Source organism: Strix uralensis, chromosome 4 (genome assembly GCF_047716275.1).
Source record: "Strix uralensis isolate ZFMK-TIS-50842 chromosome 4, bStrUra1, whole genome shotgun sequence".
NCBI lineage: Eukaryota > Metazoa > Chordata > Aves > Strigiformes > Strigidae > Strix > Strix uralensis.
The window spans coordinates 14,512,343-14,530,980 of NC_133975.1; the positions used below are offsets into that span (position 1 = coordinate 14,512,343).

The 18,638-nt window shown below is 38.4% G+C and overlaps 1 protein-coding gene across 1 annotated transcript in view; it reads right to left on the reverse strand.

Moving 5' to 3' along the window:
- Positions 1-18,638, reverse strand: part of STK32B (serine/threonine kinase 32B) — a 183,298-nt gene that overhangs the window by 76,230 nt on the left and 88,430 nt on the right. The window contains exon 4 of the mRNA XM_074865036.1: positions 9,802-9,975. Coding sequence (XP_074721137.1) covers positions 9,802-9,975 — 174 coding nt within the window. The remainder of the gene's footprint in view (positions 1-9,801; positions 9,976-18,638) is intronic.

Genomic DNA, 18,638 nt, shown 5'->3' on the forward strand with positions numbered 1-18,638 from the left:
TTTCTAGGAATGCACAGAGAGATCAATTTTTATGGCAGTGTATTAATTCCTATCTGCAGAACTCTGAGCAAGGCTTTTCACAGCTGGTGAACAAAGCTGTTTGACCATGACTATGACCAGGAGAGACATAGTCAAAACCACTCAGCCTTCAGTAAGCCTTACCCCTCTGACCTGGAATTCATATACTGGCATCAACCCCCTATTTCCCCTGTTACTGTACCCCCCCACTTCATGGTGCCTCTCTCCTATGTTCTCCATTCTCTCTGGTCACTCCTGATTTTGGCTTTTAGGGTCTGCCCCTCTACACAGCAGCTTTTCCTTGCCCACACCCCACATCACACTGCACGCCCCAGTCTCTTCTTCAGCCCTCCTAGTGTCTCTCTGGAAATCTCCTCTGCATTTTATGCAGGGTGATAAAGTCCTTTGTCTTCCCAGTACCCCCAAATCCATCTATCTTACCACCAATTTATTTTTTTTCTTGCTACTGGTTCTCCAAAGCATAGCTGCTCAGCTGGCTGCTCAGCCATGTACACTGAAGGTCCAAACTGTGAGATCACGGGCCAGACATTCAGAGCTGTCCAACCAGTTTGTTTTTCTGACACTGTTAAAAAATTGATACTTTCTCTGCCATTATTTTTCTTCTAGTGTTTTTTATCATTCATGAAGTCTTTCATCATTCCAGTTCCATTACACATAATTTGACGTTAAATGATAACAACTACAGAGAAAGATGAGATTTTAAGCAGTGCTGGTTTTCACTAAAAACTAATGAAGTCTGAGGGCTGAATGAAGCCATAGAAAAATATGGTTTGAACCTCAAAATGCTTACAATCTGAAGTAAACCTGACAGCAGAAAGAGGGCCCACAGTTTTATAAGAAACTCACATTTATCTTCTAAATTACCTGTGCTCATAATTAAACCCCCAAATCTAAAAAAAAAAGAGTATGAAATGTGCAATAAGAATATCACTGAAATAAACCATGAGACTATAACATGATTAGACACAGAATAGTCACTGTGAAAGGAAAAAGAATAAGAGAGGCTCCAGCCTTGTGATGTTTTTATCATTAGACTAGAAAGCAACTCCTCTGCATTCGGAGTAGCACTGAAGTTTCATGTGTATAAATGACTGAATAAATGACAGATAAATGACTGAACAAAAACTGGTAGCCACTGGAGAGAGGTAATTTCTCATTCTTGTTCGTCTCTCTGTAAAACTGATTTTGATCGTCAGTGTAGAGAATGACCAAATTCACCAGCATCTAATTTAATAAATTTTGGTTCATTGAAATTGTACTGCCTACCAAGTGCTGTTCCCACCTTGCAAGGTCCCAGTTTGACACCATATTTTAAGGTCTTTCCGTGATGACAGCAGTTCTGCACGTGCAAGAGCACCACAACTGCTGAATTGCAGGCTTGTCTTGTGTCCTCTGCTGCAGGAAAGTGCAATTACCCCTACTAGGTAAGTAGGAAAATCCCCCAGGGATAAGTGTAAGCTGTGTGCGCAAATGTTGGGAGAAGCAGAGGCTCATCGGTAGGACTGTATGTCATACAACATCAAAACTTTGAGCTGCTGTGCTTTCTCCTCTGTAAAACCCATCCAGGGGATTGGAACAGGAGTTCACAAAGGGTTAGAAACGTTTGAAAATAACCTTGAGGGAACGTCTTGAGGAGCTCCCAAAAACCGATATAGAGAATAAATGCAAGAGAAAAAAAATTGAGAAGCCAACTTAAGCAGAAAAAATCTCATGGCCATCTGTATCTTAATTACAGTCCCTGCCCACCAGATGATTTGTTTTGAAATATGAAACTCTGTCAGATTATCAGTGTTACAACTACTACTCTTTCTCATCCCTCCATATATCTGCCAAGTCAAAAATTGTACAAAGCCAATCACATCTCACCTGAAAAATCAAAGCTGTACTGAAAGCTGCTGAATGCATTTCTAAGTCAGGAAGGAAGCTTAAATTGCAATATCCTTTAATGAAATGCCTTCTGCTACACCATGGACAATCTACTGAATTCCTGAGATATAAAAGACTATTGCACCCATGAGGAAGTAATGTAAATGTGCACTTTTTACCTTAAGTCTTTATTATTTTGCCATATATTAAAAAAAATTTACATTGTAGGGAAATCTCCAAGGGAATGATAGAATACTCTAAGTATGTATTGCTCATCCAACCTGAGAAAATGTTGCAACCACTTAAGCAGAAACAGCAGAAAGAAGCAATTGTCCATATGGTGCTATTGATTTATACTTCTCTCAGCCTAAAGTTTACAGTCTTTTTCCATATTCCCTCTCTACATCTACATACTTTAATCAAAGATTTAAAATTTCTTCACTGACTACAAACAAAAAAAATGACTCAAGCACATTGCATGCAAATCTGACACTTCAGTGGAGAGAATATGCCTGCGTACAGTAATGATGTTGTAAGATTTCCAAAATACAACACATCAGAATATATTTAATATAACATTAACACCAAAGCTTTGGAAAAAGGATCAATATTGTATCAGAGGGGGTTAGCTCTTGTTCTTTCTCCTGTTAATTAAGATTTCACTTCATTGTTAATTTGATCTTGCTGGTGAGAGGAGCTTTCATTCAGACTCTCCTCCCCTCCCAGCTGTCACAGGGAGGTTGGGACAGCAGCACCACTCTGGGATGGCAGGTGGGGGGTGGAGGGGCACTAAACCAGAGTAAACCAGGCAGTGCCATATGAGGCAGGCAATTAATACTGTAGATACTCTTATGCCTCTCTAGGAATGCCTAATCATTTTAATTACTTATTGAAAATTATTTAAATGTTGTTATTAACATTCTTGATTGTTATATTTAGAATTACAATATCAACATGCTATTAATACATTGGACTTTGCTAGTATCTATAAGTTGGGAGCAGATGCCTATATTCAAATCACTTGAAGTTTTAAAGCAACACCAAGATATTTGTAACTGATTCCTGTGAAAGAAAGATGGTTCTGATAACACTCACACTGCATTGGCCACAGAGAAACTAGCAATATACTAAAGCAGAAAACTAGCATAAACCCGATCAGATTTGTGAATAAAGACCTCAGATAATCTTGACTATAGAGCTCTGCTTCAATTCTGTCAGCATCTTCTGCTTCAGTGTCTGAATGTATGAAAATGATTCATGATCACAATTTTAATACTGAGGAGTGGGGGAAGGGAGGAAACCATTTAATTTCATTATCCATCAACAGGGTGATAAACTGTATTTTAATACATATCATGTGCCTTGAAGACTGATTGTATAAGACTTCTCTTCCTAAAAGGTAGGTTAATGTAAAGGAATTATTAAAGAAAACCGGATGGAGGGGAAAAAGAGTAACACAGACAGGCGATGGCAGCTGATTTAGGTGGGGGGTGCACCCTGCAGAAACTAGAAGCAGTTCATAGGAAAGTCATTATAACCCCAGCACAAAAGTAAAGATGGGCTTTAAGAAAACACTCTGGAAGACAGATGTAGATGAATAAATTCAAACCAACATTATGCTCCCTGCCACAGTGACTGGAAAGTGGGAAATACAGAGCATGGAACTGTCAAACTGGTGTATAATATCTACATGGACTTTATATGTTCCCTTTGAGCACACTCCACAGAAAAGAGTATGCTGAGCCCAGGCACACATGGACCTGCTGGCATCTCCACAATGCTGGCTATCACACTCACTGCAGCAGCAAGATCTGTGGCAAGGTAATTCCCTGTTGCCCATTTTCAGAAAGATTTGTACTTCCTGATGTGACAGAGAGTCTGAATTTGCCTAGGTCTCAGTTTCTCTGCACTGTGTTCTGTTCCTGTGTACTTATCTATGAACAGCATGAAATGCTGATTCCCTCTTGCTCCAAGAAAGTTGTGTTTTCTGGTAGTGAGAAGTATGGAGCTACAACTATTTGGAGGAAGTCAGACACATATAAGTCCACAATCCCTAGTTATGGTATTGTGATTTTAGAGTTTTAGAAAAAAACAGGATTTTCCATGTTTATTTTGTTGGTTGAAGCTAAATAACAATGAGGTGAGGAAGGATTCAGGAAAACCTTTAAATCAGTGTGTAAAAATTACAGTTCAGTTAAAAATGTTTGAAATTCTTTCTAGTTGCATTATAGAAGAAGTAATAAGACATAACTTTTTCTTCTAGATGCATGTTGTGCACTCCTTTATGTCTAGATCATATCCACAGTTGTCTGTTTCTAAACAGAGAAGCAAGCGATAAGAAAACCAACTACAGTCACAGAACTTTTTTTTTTTTTAGTGAAGGACACTTGTTCTCTAGAGCTGTATACAGCACAAACAAACACTTAGGATGGGCTCAATTTAGGTTATCTTTGGCCACGGGAAGTTTGTCACCTAATGCAAGATAGCTGGCCAAGCTCAGTCTACAGTTCAGATGCTTCCCCCTCCTAACATTTTCTGGACACTTGAATTTTAAATGATGTGGGGCTGGTGAGATGAGTTTTCCTTGGCTAAACAAAATATTTCATGTAAGTACATTCTTATAAATTTGCATTAATGAGAAGAAGGAGGATGAAAGAAAAGGCCAGACTGTAAGGAACCAAGCAATACCCTGCTGACTGCAACGAGGATTCCTCAGTGATTGGTTATGAAAGGAGTGAGGGTATGGTGCATGTCTTCTGGTGTTTCACCTGAGTGATGAAGGGAGAGCTCACTATGCTCACAATAAAAGATTATATCACTGCCAGTGGCAGGACTGGAGCACCTGATGGGGCATCACACATCTCAGAGTGTTCCCTGTGTCTCTTCGCCAATACAGGCAGTTTTACTTCATTAGTAATCTAGTCTCTGGGTATCGAAATCTCAGTGTTTTTCCAAACCAACTTTATTTATTTGCAGTATGTCATCTGGTATATCAAATAACTTTTTCTTTTACTGTTGCCAAACAGAAGTAAAATTAATTTGTTCTTGTAGGTAGAGAACTCCATTCAAAAGTTGAAAGGCTTGTTCTCTGCATATTCATATCTTTGATATCAAATTCGTTTTTTAAGGACACGACTGAAATTTAAATACCTTTTGTGCATATAATTTGTGAATTTCTTTTTGATTAGTGCTGGTTCATAAGCATTCAGCAGGTTTTCTGTGCTTTGTGGTTTACATGGTGTTTCTTCTTTGGCTGGTTTGATATGTTTTCTAATTTGCTTCTACATAACTCATTGCTCAGTTCCTGAAATTTGTCCTTGGAAATAACATGGGCTTGCACTTGCTCAAAGAATGTAATACTGTGAGATAAAGAGACATGGGAAGACAAATTAAGAATATTCAATGGACAGGCCTCTTGACCTGTTATGATCTTTGGTAGTGCTTGAGAACAGCAGTCAGACAACGGTTATTTTTCTTCTATTTCATCTACTTCAGACTCTACTACATTTTCTTCTTTATCTACACATGTAAGAAAAAGACTAGTAGTATGAGCTGAAATCCGTAAGGAACTGTGTCCTTTTAATATGTCCTGGTAAATCTCAGGTTGGCACTATTCTGCCTGTGACATCTGTGAAAAACAACAAAGGTCAAATTCTCCATTTTCAAATAATTTCCAAAACTATTTACTGCTTACATACTAAATGGACAGGGTTACGAAGGGAACATTTTAAATCAGAGTTTGTTCTTCTGGTGTATGGTATCACAAGAGAGACTGGGAAGGCCCATTTTAAAGAAGAGTCTAACCATTTAGATGTATTATCTTATTTCATCAGACTGCTGGGCACCTTGAAAAGCTAAACAGTAATGAACACACAGGTGTCTCCTACGCCATAGTCCAGCTGAGCAGTGCTGAACGAAGAGTACATCTTGTCTAGCTGTTAGCAACAAGGCACTCGTACTCTGCAGTGGATCATCTGGCAGAGGAATATGTAATGCTCAATTTGTCACCATTTTCCATTAGCTTTTGTCCACCCTGCACTGCTGCTGAGTAGCTGTTCAGAGCTGGAATAGCTCCTGATGCCACTCTCCATTGGAAGCAGAACTTGCAGGATTGGACAATAGAGTGGTGATCACAGTAGCCACACAGCACAGACTCACCAAGTCAGACTGATTCCAATCATATTGTGCTTCAAACAAAAATTTAGATGTGTGCATATATATGTACACGTACACACACAAATGATTTTGCATTTAAAAAACCCACTGAAATAAAAAAGCCCTGGGCATGCAGATCAAACAGCTAGTCCAGTATCCTAAAATCATGCTGGAAGGTTACTGCAATTTCCTTTCCAGACATCTGCCACATCCAGCCTTCTTTCTGAGCAGATGAAAACCAAGGCAGCCAAATGATGATGAAAAGTTGTAAGGGCAATGCAGTTAACAGTTGCCCCCATAGAAAGAGAAAATGTAATTTTGTCAGTACAAGCGTGTTACTTGGGCAGCAGCCGCAGCAGTGCAGGGCCAGATCTGCTCCAAGCCAAGGCTCTAGCTGCAAGAGCATCCTGGGAGAGACAACACTGGAGCTACTGCTGGAAGAACTAGCTGAATGAAAATGGGCAGCCTACTTCAGTGAGGAAGCAGGTGGTTTTATTGGAATGTATGAACAGCAACATTTGTGAAAGGAGGAGGTTGAGTTACTCATGGCTGAAATAAGTTGATTCATCCTTTGATAGGGAAACTTTTGTCCAACATGTTATTCACTGGCATTATACAAACAGCACTGGAAAGAATGTGTTTAGTCATACTGTCTTGAAACTTGATGTCTGCTAATGCAGAATGCCGGATTTGATCCAACATTTAAGAATGAATGAGACCATGTGAATTGTCAGAAGCCTTTCTGTGTGTACAGGATCCAAGGGTCTATGATAAACACTGTTTATCCAGCTTTTAAAGAATTACTTTTTCATTTAAGAAATGTGAATAAAATATTATTACAGTAGGACTGTGGGGAAATAGGGGTTTGTGATGTAGCCATTACCTGTGACCAACAGTTTAGAGACATCTCAATATTAAGTTAGCCGTTGTGTAAGTTAAGTGAAAAATTTGCTCAGAATAGTTTTCATTCATAGCTTGAAACTTACAGCTTTTCCTTTTAAAGTATTTGCCATTCTGACTGAACATCTATGCAAATGCAAACATTTACAATAGAGTTGCAAGTGACACACACAGTGCAGCATTTATTATTGTGCCATAATAAATAAAACCACTATTGCAGGATTGTGCATGATAACTATGGATTTATATACATGGATGTGATTAATAAAAATGATAAGTTTCATAAACATACCAAAACAGTAGTGGGTTTTACCCTATTTATGGTTAAAGTTGTCCCTGCAAAAACAATACTTCTATTGGTGAAATGATTGCCACATTCAAAATCACATCAACAAATGCAGAGGCATTGCAAGGCATCTCCAAGAGGAACTCGCATAGCACCGATCTGGACAATTCTACATCCATTCATACACAAGTGATAATTCCTGTCCCCTCCATTATCACTTCCTTTTATAACAAACTCCTGGAGCTGCAGGTTAATCTTGAAAAAGGCATTCTGTCATGTTGCCGGATGCCATAGTAATGGAAACCTGCACACATTTCATACACATCTGCAAATATTGAGAAGGAGTTAAACTCCTGACACACACCATATATTCAGCTCTTTATAATACTGCATTTTGAAAATCCACCTACCCAGTCTGATGAATCATTCAACTATTCTTTCTCTGTAGTCCAGAAAAAATTTAGTAGGGGGCTCTCTCAATGACTCCATGACTCACTAATCTTTTTTTTCCCTTTTGCTGCCAATGCACTCATTTAAAAGTGAAAGGTCTAACACAGTTTTGTAGGTTAGCGTGTAAATGCTGACTGGAAGCACTTGGTCACAATGATATTGTTGAAGTCTATTACCACTAAGTATAAACACCAACCAGCTCACTGATTTCATCTCTGACCGAGATGGTGCGTTTGCAATGATAAAGTAATGGCTACACATCTCCACTGTGCATCACTGCTGGCTCAGGTCCTGAGCCAATTTACATCAGCATTGTGCTCTTGATACCAGCCATGCTGCAGAGATTTATGGCAGCTGAAGCGAAAACCACACCCCAGAACTTGCCACCAAATGTAGCCAACAACCAGCTCCAGACACCCATGGCTTCCTCTGCCTTGGTGCAAACCAAGTGTGAAAGCCAGTGATGTTACTCCATACTACAAGTGCAGAAGAAAAAAGAAATCAAGTGGTCACTAGTCATGATTAAGTAAAACGGAAGAGAATAAAGTGTCTTGCCCAGTTTCACAGTTGGACCACAGCAATGCATATACTGTCACAAAAAACTATTAACAACCATAATAACTTCAATCCAGTCCTTCATTCATTCTCTCAAGACATCTGCCACCTTTCACAGGTTTTTCTGTGAAACATTTTTAAGTCAGAGGCTTGTAGCAAAATACAAGTTTTGATTATGAACTGGATTCTCTCATGAATGTTTTGACAGCCTATTTGCATAAAATGTCTCATCATTAAAATAATGGTGGGAAAAACGCTCATCAATTTGTTTTTCACCAAGAACATTCCTTAAGGCATAGAAACAAAGGTCAGCTGAAATTCTGAGCTCCACTTTTAAAATATTCACTGAGAAAGGAAAACATATGCAAAATACATGGAAATGTACTAAAATAATAACAGTGTGTTAAAGATATAAAATTTCAGAAATTGCATGCAATATTTGTGGGAGTTTTAATTGCAAGCAAATCAACTGTTGCAATGTTTACTTGAATATTTTCTTGCAGAGTTTCAGTAATACAGAACAGCCATCTACCACTGCACCTCAGATCAGAGAGATTTCATATGGACCCTCCCTCTTCAGAAAGTCAGATCATATTTTTTATTGGTTCTTTATTGCAAAATCATGAGGCAGCTCTGGTAGATGGATGGGATGAAAACTCTCTATATATTTGGAGGAATTTTTTTATACTGGACACTGGAAGATCTTGGTCTCTGAAACTCACATGCAGCTTCAGTAACACACAAAACTAAGCGTTTTTGAATTCAGACCACTGTAAATCAGGAAGGAATATCCTGAATTTAGCTAAAAAAGAGTAAAATAGAGGCTCAAGCCCATAATTTTAAATTTTACAGTTGTTGTGTTAACACAAAAAGAGAAGTTACCCTGCTGCTTCAGTTAAACACCAAATTGTTTAAGGAAAACAGACCTTGGTGCTTGACACATTTTTTGACATGAATACTATGATTGCCAGCTGTAAGGCAGTAAAAATAACAGGTTGTTGTAATCTAAGAAGTGCGAAAAGGATGCACCATCTATCACTGTTCCAATTTATTTCTACGATTTCTTTCATTTCCCCACCTCTTTTCCTCCTTCTGACCTTCATGCAGATTCTGCAAGTAAATAAATTGTTCTTTATCCTCAGCCTTTGGTTTTGTGACCTTTCCCTGATGTTGTGTGAAGTTGTTCTACTGGTTTACAACATTTTTGTGTTCAGGAACACTGAGGCACTGGAGAACTAAAAATAAATTAAAATCAGCCAGGATGCTGTTGTGGGTTATATTTAGTGTTTAAAGACCAGAGTGAAGAACATACATCATTGTATGAGATCAGAACAAGAAAAAGGTAGTATGAGAAGGATATGGGGCTACTGAATGGCTGAGGGCAGAAAGAAAACAATTTAAAAAAGCTTTTCAGAGCCAAATTCCACCCTTGGATAACAATGAAAACTTTTCAGAGGTTTTGAATAAACAGTCATGTAATCAGATATGTGATAAAATTCCTCTGCTTTGCCAAAAGCAAGCAGCCTGTCCCTCAAATGAAATACACTCACCTGTGAATGATGTGGTATCTCTGCAAATAATCCAAGGAAAGTGCCAGCTCACAAATGTACAGCTTAACAGTTCCTTCGTTAAAGTGCACGTTCTGCTGCAGATGGTAACGCAGATCGCCTCCGAGTAAGAGATCAACCACCATGAACATGTCTTCTTCATCTTGAAAGGAATACCTGGAAGAAAGAGTTACAGCTGAGACCTCAGGGGCAGTGACGCAGCCACAGCCATGCCCTGGGGTAGCTCTCAGTTAAGCAGACCTGTTCATGGTAAGTCCATGATTTGCTCAAAAGGCATTCACTGATTTCTCACTGCTGTGGTCTTATCCTGCAACCAGACTTTGATTGTGGTGGGACTTTCTGCTTTCAAGGCAAGCAGAGCTTGAACTGCTGCCATACTACTATCCTGTTTTAACCATAGATTAACACCTGAATGTTGATAAAACAGTATTTAGAATACCTTTCGGGTTTTTACATTTTTAACCATAACATTCAGTTGACAAAATGGCTTACTAAATAGCAGCAATAAAATGGAAGACCTTGAAACACACTTGGTATACACACACATACAACTGTAGCTCAGTGCCTATGGAAATTATCCTGGCAGGATTGAGAGCTGCTGTCCTGGGGGTATTTTCCAGATTCAATAAATACACACAATGTTCTATTAGCTGAGTATTTTCTACAGCTTGTAGTGTAGTTTGAAATTCAGTAAGAAATAAAACTGTAATTTTACTGCCTAACAATACATATTTTTTTCAGTCTGCAACTTATATCTTATAAAATGACAGTCTTCATGGTTACTGACTGAATTCTTCTGGATCCTTTCCCAGAACTGCCTGTTGAATACTCTGAGGACCAAATTCTGATCTGATTTAAAACTTGTAAATCCAAAGGTGTAGCCAGCCAATGTATAGTGTATATATACTGCCTGGGCAATCAGGAATTTCCATGTGTTTCTACTTACCTTGGTTATGCTGCCATTGCTCTGTTTATTCCTGATCTGAGTAAACTGACAGAAACTCTGTGGTTTTCATTTCTGAATGCAACTGTCTAAGATACAATATTGTAGATTTCCCAAATGGGGAATGGTAAATACCTTATTTCTAAAGTCACTCTTCTCTTAGAAACTGTTTTAGAATTAGTTTTGATGTAAAGTTATATTAGCTTACACCAGTTGTGGATATGAACTGCTGAGAGGTGATCCACAATGATAGTGCTTCTTCCTTCACCTTTTCTCCCATGAGGAGTGTAATATATGTTGGCTACAGATGTGATTCAGACCTCCTGAACTGTAAAATATATGCTAAGAAAATGAAAAAGAGTGGACTTCCAGAAAATCTGTGCCTACCCTCCCACCAAAGTCAGAAAAGTCTATATTAGATTATTTTAATTGACAGTTACATACGGGTTCACTTTCATTCCCAGGCTTGCACTTTCTGAAATGCGGCACTGCTTAGGGGTTGTCACAGATGGTTTGTTTTGTATTTAAATGCTTTCGATTCTTTCTGAACATAGCCTGAGAAGTGAGTATCTCTAGGTACTCTACTCTTGCATTTCTGTATGCCTGCCAAATACCAGGAGGGGAAAGCCATTTTATTTGCATTAAGCTTACTTCTCAATAAGTCCAATCTCTGAAGCAAAATAGTAAAGTAGGTGGCACATGGTGTCTGCTCACCTCCAGAGACTCAGAATTCCATAACACACGTTAAAAAACCAAAATGCTTCAATTACATTCAAATTACTCTGATGTTGCGCATTACTAAGCCTGGAGCAATTGCAAAAGGAAAGCTTAAATACGTAGTTATGTTTAAGAGATTTTCTTTTTTGACACTGCTGTTATTTTAAATGAAGTAATTGTAGCATTGAGCAGATGTAATGAGAGGGATATTTTCCTTCAGTTACTGTTTGAGTAAAGTGTAGATTTTGTCTGATTTCTTTCTAGATAAAAAAAGAAAATCCAAAAAGTTACAAATTGAAAACTCAAATGCATAAGTGAAATACTGTGTCTACTCCAGGACTAGAGAGCTCTTCTGGTTTCTAGAATCATATGATTACAGATCAGCAAAAATGTTTCTGGTGCAACTCTGGTCTTGCGAAGAAAAATGTCTTGAGTAATTTCTTCAGTGATTCAGCCGCCATGAGGCAGAGGATGAAGGCAGAGTAAAGAGTGACTGCTGTGAACTTGCTTTTAAATCCAATGACTATTCCCATTTCTGGGAAAATGATGAGTGTATTTCAAAGTGTACCCATGAATGTTTAGTCTAGATAAAAGACCCATTAGAACAATCCAGAAATAAATGTGAAATCTTGTTCTCATCCATGAATGCTAACAGCTGATGGAACTGGGTTTTCACTCCAAGCATGTGTTTCTGCTGATGCACTCTGTTTTCCTGTTCTTTCTGAGTGAGGAGTGGTGGTCGTCTGTCATCTTCCAGGAAAGCTTTTGGTGCATCTGTGAATTGTTAATGATTTCTAAGAGAGATCAGAAAGTTGAACCAGAAAGAGCTTGTACTCTATTCCATTTCATATGTCAGGAAATAATACTCTCTACATAGAAGAGCATGTCTACAGTCAGGTGGGGAGGGTTGCATGTTAGTTCTGATCAAACTCCATAACAATGTGAGACCAACCACACTAGGTCAGACTAGACATTTAACTAACTTGGGAGTCACCAGAAAGCAGACACTCGGGGAGGAGCAAAGAACACTGTAGAGATATATAAAACTTTCCCTCAGGACTCGACTAATCTCCACCCATTCATTGCTCCAGGACTTTCAAGGACTCTGTTTGACATCTCTGGGAATCCAGGCTGCGATGACAAGAGACAAGTTTTGTCCAGCAACCTGTCGGACTTGTTAGTGAATGATTGGTCTCCTGCTACTACACCTTGGCTCTCAGATAAACATATCAAAGTAAGTACAATCCCTACAAACAGAGCTACAAGGCCTCCAGAGGTGACTGTACCTCTAGTTTTGAACCCAAACAGACAAAAAAAACCCAAAATCAAACCTGAAGAGATTCAGAAGTACGGCTAATGTTTGCACTCATCAGCCTTCCTGCATCAGACACTTTTAAGATTTGGCTGGGCATGTTGCTGGGCCATCTTCTCTAGACCATGCTTTTGCCAAGAAAGGTTGGGCCAGATGATCCTTCAGGTCCCTTCCAACCTGGTATTCTATGATTCTATGATTCTGTGGTCTGTCACGACCTCTGAATGGAGCACAGGACAGTTTTATTTAGATGTTGAAGCTAGAATGATGGACACAGAGACACAGCTCTTGAGGAGCTCTATATATCCTTTCTGATGTTCTCCTCTTTCACTTGGAGCCAGATTTTTCTTTCATTTGTACTGATATATATATGGTAACTCTGCTGATCCTGTCAGAAGTGTTATATATACTAGTGCAGTTAATATATAAGCTGTATAGGCCCAGTTTGAAAGAACAGATACTGTGGATTGGTATGTTCAGTATATCAGCAGACTTTTTCACCCACTCTAAATTATATTGCACCTGACACACATCATTATGCTAATCATATGTACACAGCAATGGATAATGGAGTTTTCCCTGCACAGTTGATCCAGATGGGTCAAACCTGTGTAGATGACATTTCTCTGACTATCTGGATCAGACCACAGTGCAATTAAAGGTACTGCAAGATCGTTCCAAGAGAATTTCTGGAGGCTAAATGAGTTCATCTCAGTGAAATTATGTGTCTACAACCTATAGGAGAGCTTGGATATGGCAAAGAGCAGAAGGTGTCTGGAGCTGATAGCCACTCCACTAAGTAGCTCCTGCAGCTATACATTTCTAAGCTACTGAATGCCAAGCAGGAGTTGCTCCAGGTCCTGCTGTGCAGCTGGGTACCAAACGGTGTTGCTCCTGCTCTGCATTAAGGACTCACAAGACTTGGTGTACCAGCTCCTGACCGGTTTGGTTTGTCATGGACACAAACAATCTAGTCATCTGTCTCTCTCCCTTACACAAATGCAATGTTTTTACTTTACACAAGACATGAAGTATTCCCTTTTAGCTTCTTGGTTTTTCAATATTTCAAGAAATAAGTGGTTTTGATTTATTGGTCTAAGAATTGAAATTGACAGCAAGTGAATTATTTGCCATGAGAAAAATTAATCTTTGAAAATATTGGTGCAGGTTGGGGAGGGACTGGTGGCAAATCAGCCCAGTGGAGATTAGTTTTTTGAGTAAGCACTGTAATTTTACTTTTGTAAGCTTCTTATCTGCTCAAATGCAAATGACATACAAAAGGACTGATTGGTTTTTGAAGTAAAATCAGAGATTGTTTGGGATTTTTATGTTAACCGGGTAACTGAGAAATACCTGCTGAATGAATTATAGCATTGCGACTGATATTGAATACTAATAATACATTACTAAATTACTGTAAAGACAAAATTTTAATCCTCCTTGAGATTAAAGAGTAAATGACTTGGAGTAAATTTTTGTCTTTGTTTCTGTTGTTTGTTTGTTTCTTAAGTAGTGTCATGAACCAGTCGTAGGAAAGCTGTTCTAATTACAGAGATAGTCTCTGCTTTCTCTTGCTTGAAGAAAAGTTTTAATGCATTAGAATCAGCTTTCTCCAAATTAAGATAAAATAATAATGCCCCTAGCAATAGCAAATTGGATTTTTGATTATCTTCAGACTGGAAGATAAACTACCATTGAACAAAATCCTCCATGGAAACAAATTTAAACAAAGCAGTTTCTGAACAAGTTATATCTGTTTCCATATTTATATCTGTATATTTGTTTTAATAATATCTATTTTTTGTATTTATATCATATTTGTATTTATTGTTTTTATCTCCATCTCTTCACAAAAGCAGTTACAGATGAATTATTAAGATCATTTTCCCCCTCTGCATTCCTTCATCTTAGTTAGCTAGGGTAATTTTTTGTTGAAATCCTGCCAGATGAGGTACCCAGTACCCAGAGTTCTTGTTTCATACATATTACCTGGGGAAAAGGACATCACGATGGATATTTTATATATGACTTTAAGAGTAAAAACACATTACAAAAATTTAATCATTAAGCCCAAACCAAACTTCATAAATCTGAGGTAATCAGTTAAAGCAAGATAAGCACAGTTCAGACATTCAGATAACACCTCTGCTCTGTCCTGAATATGATAAATTATTAAGTCTTGGTAGCTCCTAATTACAAATTTAATGAAGGATCGTTTTCCAGTTTTCCCCTGGTAGTATTAAAAGGAGGAGGTAATATTTTAGTGACATGAAGCCCCTAGTGACTGTAGATTTTCCCAGTGTAGATGTAGATGTCCCAGAACAGCGCAAAGCAGAGAGCTGTAACAGTACCTTGGTTGTTAACTTTGCAGTCAAAACAAGGAACACCAAGGGCTTGGGAAGAACCTGCCCTGCATCTCAGTGCCTTGTGGGTTCCCTCTGTGAGCCCTTCTCAATTCCTGTTGCAGAGCTGCTCAGTGTTGGCCTGGATTAGCAAAGCCTTGAGGAACCTTTCAAACACAGGCAGATCCCAACAGGAAAAACTTCCATAAGCCAGTTCAGCTTGTCCAAGAGAGAGCAGGCAGGTAATGGCTTGACCATCATTAACTGGTCAGACTGGTCTCCTTCAGAGAAATCCTGTGGCTGCATCTGGGCTGCCTACTGCAATCTCATGGAGATGCCTGAGCTAGGTCTAAAGAAACCACCTCACTGAGATGAAAGGTTAGTTGTGGCACCTCAGCGTTGCCCCTCTTGTGAAAGCAGAATTTACTACCTCTGACAAAGCATGAGGCTGGTCTAGTTATAGCTGGGCTGCCTGAACCCAAGCTAGCACCCCTGTGCAGCGTTGTGTGACTGTCCCGGCTTCCCTGGGAAGACTGAGCTCCACTTACAGCAATTCACTGGTGCTGCAGTCCTGAGTATTCAGATGGAGTCTGAATTATTTTCAGATGGAGATTGAATTTCCACTCTGTGGGAAAGACTGTTCAAAAGTGGACTTTAAAGTTCACAAAGAAATTCAAATGCCGGAGCCCTTACCCCAAACCAGGATCTAAGGGCTTTAAGCTCTGATGTTCCCAGGGATTTCCAGATCTCCTAGAATCTTTACCTCACAACAAAATTTCCAGAAGCAGTAGACTGCCAATGCTATACAAATCTCCTAGGAAACTATGCCAAAAAGCTCTGCATCCTAAAGTTTGGGGAACCCTTTTTGGAAGGTACAGCAAAGCTGAAAATTGGGACTTTTACTTAAGGACAAGCTTTTGAATGAAGACCTGCTTTCTGCTCAAAACCAATATGAAGCATCATGTTACCACAGCTGATTCTGCTTGGCTTTCACAGATATGAAACGAATTTTGCCAGCAAAAGAGTTACTGAATTTGTTTTTACATTATGTATAGTTCTACATGACTCCTAATTTGAAGGAGTCATCTTGCTACATTACTAAACAGAGGAAATCAATGCTGCAGCTGTATTTGCATAATAAAGATGCCCAGTGAATGTCATGAGCATACTGAGACAAGACTGGTTTCTGCAGAGCTCTTAAGGCTTGCACGAAATAAGAATGCATCAAAACTGCCTCTGGATAGAGAACAATGAAAAATGCTAATAGAGTCTCCCTAGGAAATATGTGGTGAAATGGTCAGGGCAGCACACTCACAAGACTAGACAAGGCACAGCAAATGCAGCTGCAGGTGAGGCAGGCTGAAATGGGGATGTGGCTGCCCAGATGCACTGCCCTCTCACCCTTCTAATGCAAGCACTGCTCCAGGAGCTTTCTCAGTTCTTCTGCTTGTCCTCAAAGCTTTTGGAGCCAGAGAGAACTCTTCTGCACTCTCTACATGACACATAGCATAAAGAGGTCACCAGGTACCTAAGTGCTGATAATATAATAACATTTACTAAGATTAATATTCCAAATAACTAGGAACCCATATCTAACTGACCTGTAGTTTGTACAAGCAGAGTTTATACACAAAGGGGTTTATATTTTGCTGAGATAGAAAATCAGGATTTTATCTTTCCTTTATAAAATAAAACATACAGTACAGCATACAGCCTTATTACACCTATTTACCTGAAAGAAGCAAACAACTGAACAAAATAAAAAGAGATAAATTCGTAGTCTCTATGTAACTTATGACAAGCAATATGCATTAGGTAGCAGACAAATATAAACAGGTTTTGCTTGAACATATAGTAAAAAAGCAATTACACAATTAGTAAAAATTCACTGCTTTAGCCTCTAAATCTAAGGAACTTTCTGCTTGGAATTGGTAAGAAAGTACATTAAAATCTAACAAAACTATTAACGCTTATATGCTATAGACCATACCATATAGAAATGTTTGATTGTTAAAGGAAAATAAAACCTGTATGACATTAAAAAATAGCATAGAATACAGTATTTAAAATTCAAAGATATTACCAATGAATTTATGAGGTTGTAGGCAACTTACATCATCATCATGTACAGGTAATGCATTATCCTGCAGTTAAGAAGATTCTGTCACAATGTCCTTATGCAAGTAGAGGGCATAATTACTGATCCTGGTGTCACTATTTCTTGACATGCTTGCCCTGTTTTGTTTTTTTAATAGTCCAATTTGTGTAACTATGTTGCAGAATACTCTTCATCCATTGTTAAGCAGCAATAGCTTCATCCAAGACTGTATTGAAAAATAACATATCGCTTAAAGACTTGAATACATTTGGCATTTGCCAAAGAACTGTACACTGAACAGCTATGTACAGAAGAAAATTATAGATCCAAAACTCCCCAGTATAGGTATGGTGGAATATAATACAGGTATAGTGTAGGCTGGTATAGGTATAGGTTATAGTATAGTATTGGTGCCAAAAAAAGCAACTTTGTTCATTCATCAAATCGTTACAAACCTGTCTATGATGAAAATCTATGCTGAAAACTATTATACCCACTGTGACTGGGAATAGCAAATACTTATCTTTGAATTATGTATTTCATAAAATGAGATGTTCAAGCTAATCAAAGTAATGTAAAGTTTGTGTGTTCTGCCAGCCAAGGACAAGCCACAAAAGATAAACCTCCAAGATTTATGAACTTTGTAAATACAAAAATGCAAGTATTATGAAGGAATGTTGGAAATATTCCTTCATAATGTCTGTTTTGCTTACATTTCTACAGATTTCTTTTGTCCTTTTGGAAAATGGATAAACACTAGTTACTGGAATTTGCAATTTGTGCTTGAAAAATATTTAAGAGGAATCTATTGTTGCAAAGAAATGGAAATATGTTTATTTCCAAACTCAGAAAGACAATAATAATTTCTCCAAATGCTGTTAAGAGCAAAGGACAATTACTTCCTTTATTTCCTTTATTTCTTTATAAGGTTATGTAAGAAAACTTTTGAGAACAGGAAAACTCTTCTATAAAGAATTAAGTTGTTTATGCTTATTTGAAATACCTTTTCAGATTCTATTTAGTCCTGATGTGACCAAACAGGACAGCTAAGAAAAGTGACTAAATAAAAAATAGCCTGAAATGAAGTTGAAAGATGACAAGAATTTCTGTCCTAACAAAGGTAGTAAGAGACATGTTACAGACTTATTAGCATAGTATATATTCATATATTCAACACCAATTAGTATTAGCTCCCAACCAGCTAAGGGTTAGCAACTAGAGACAGTTTAGTATTCAAGTGCACATGGAGGAAAAGTATTTTTCTCCCTCCAGGAGACTGAGGAGAGAAGGCCACAAACCCTCTCTGAACTGAGAAAAAACTGCTCATCATTCCCATGTGCACTGCCACAGCATTTGGCTCAGCTGATCATGAGCTACACCATGCAATGGGCAGGCAGCAAAGAATGG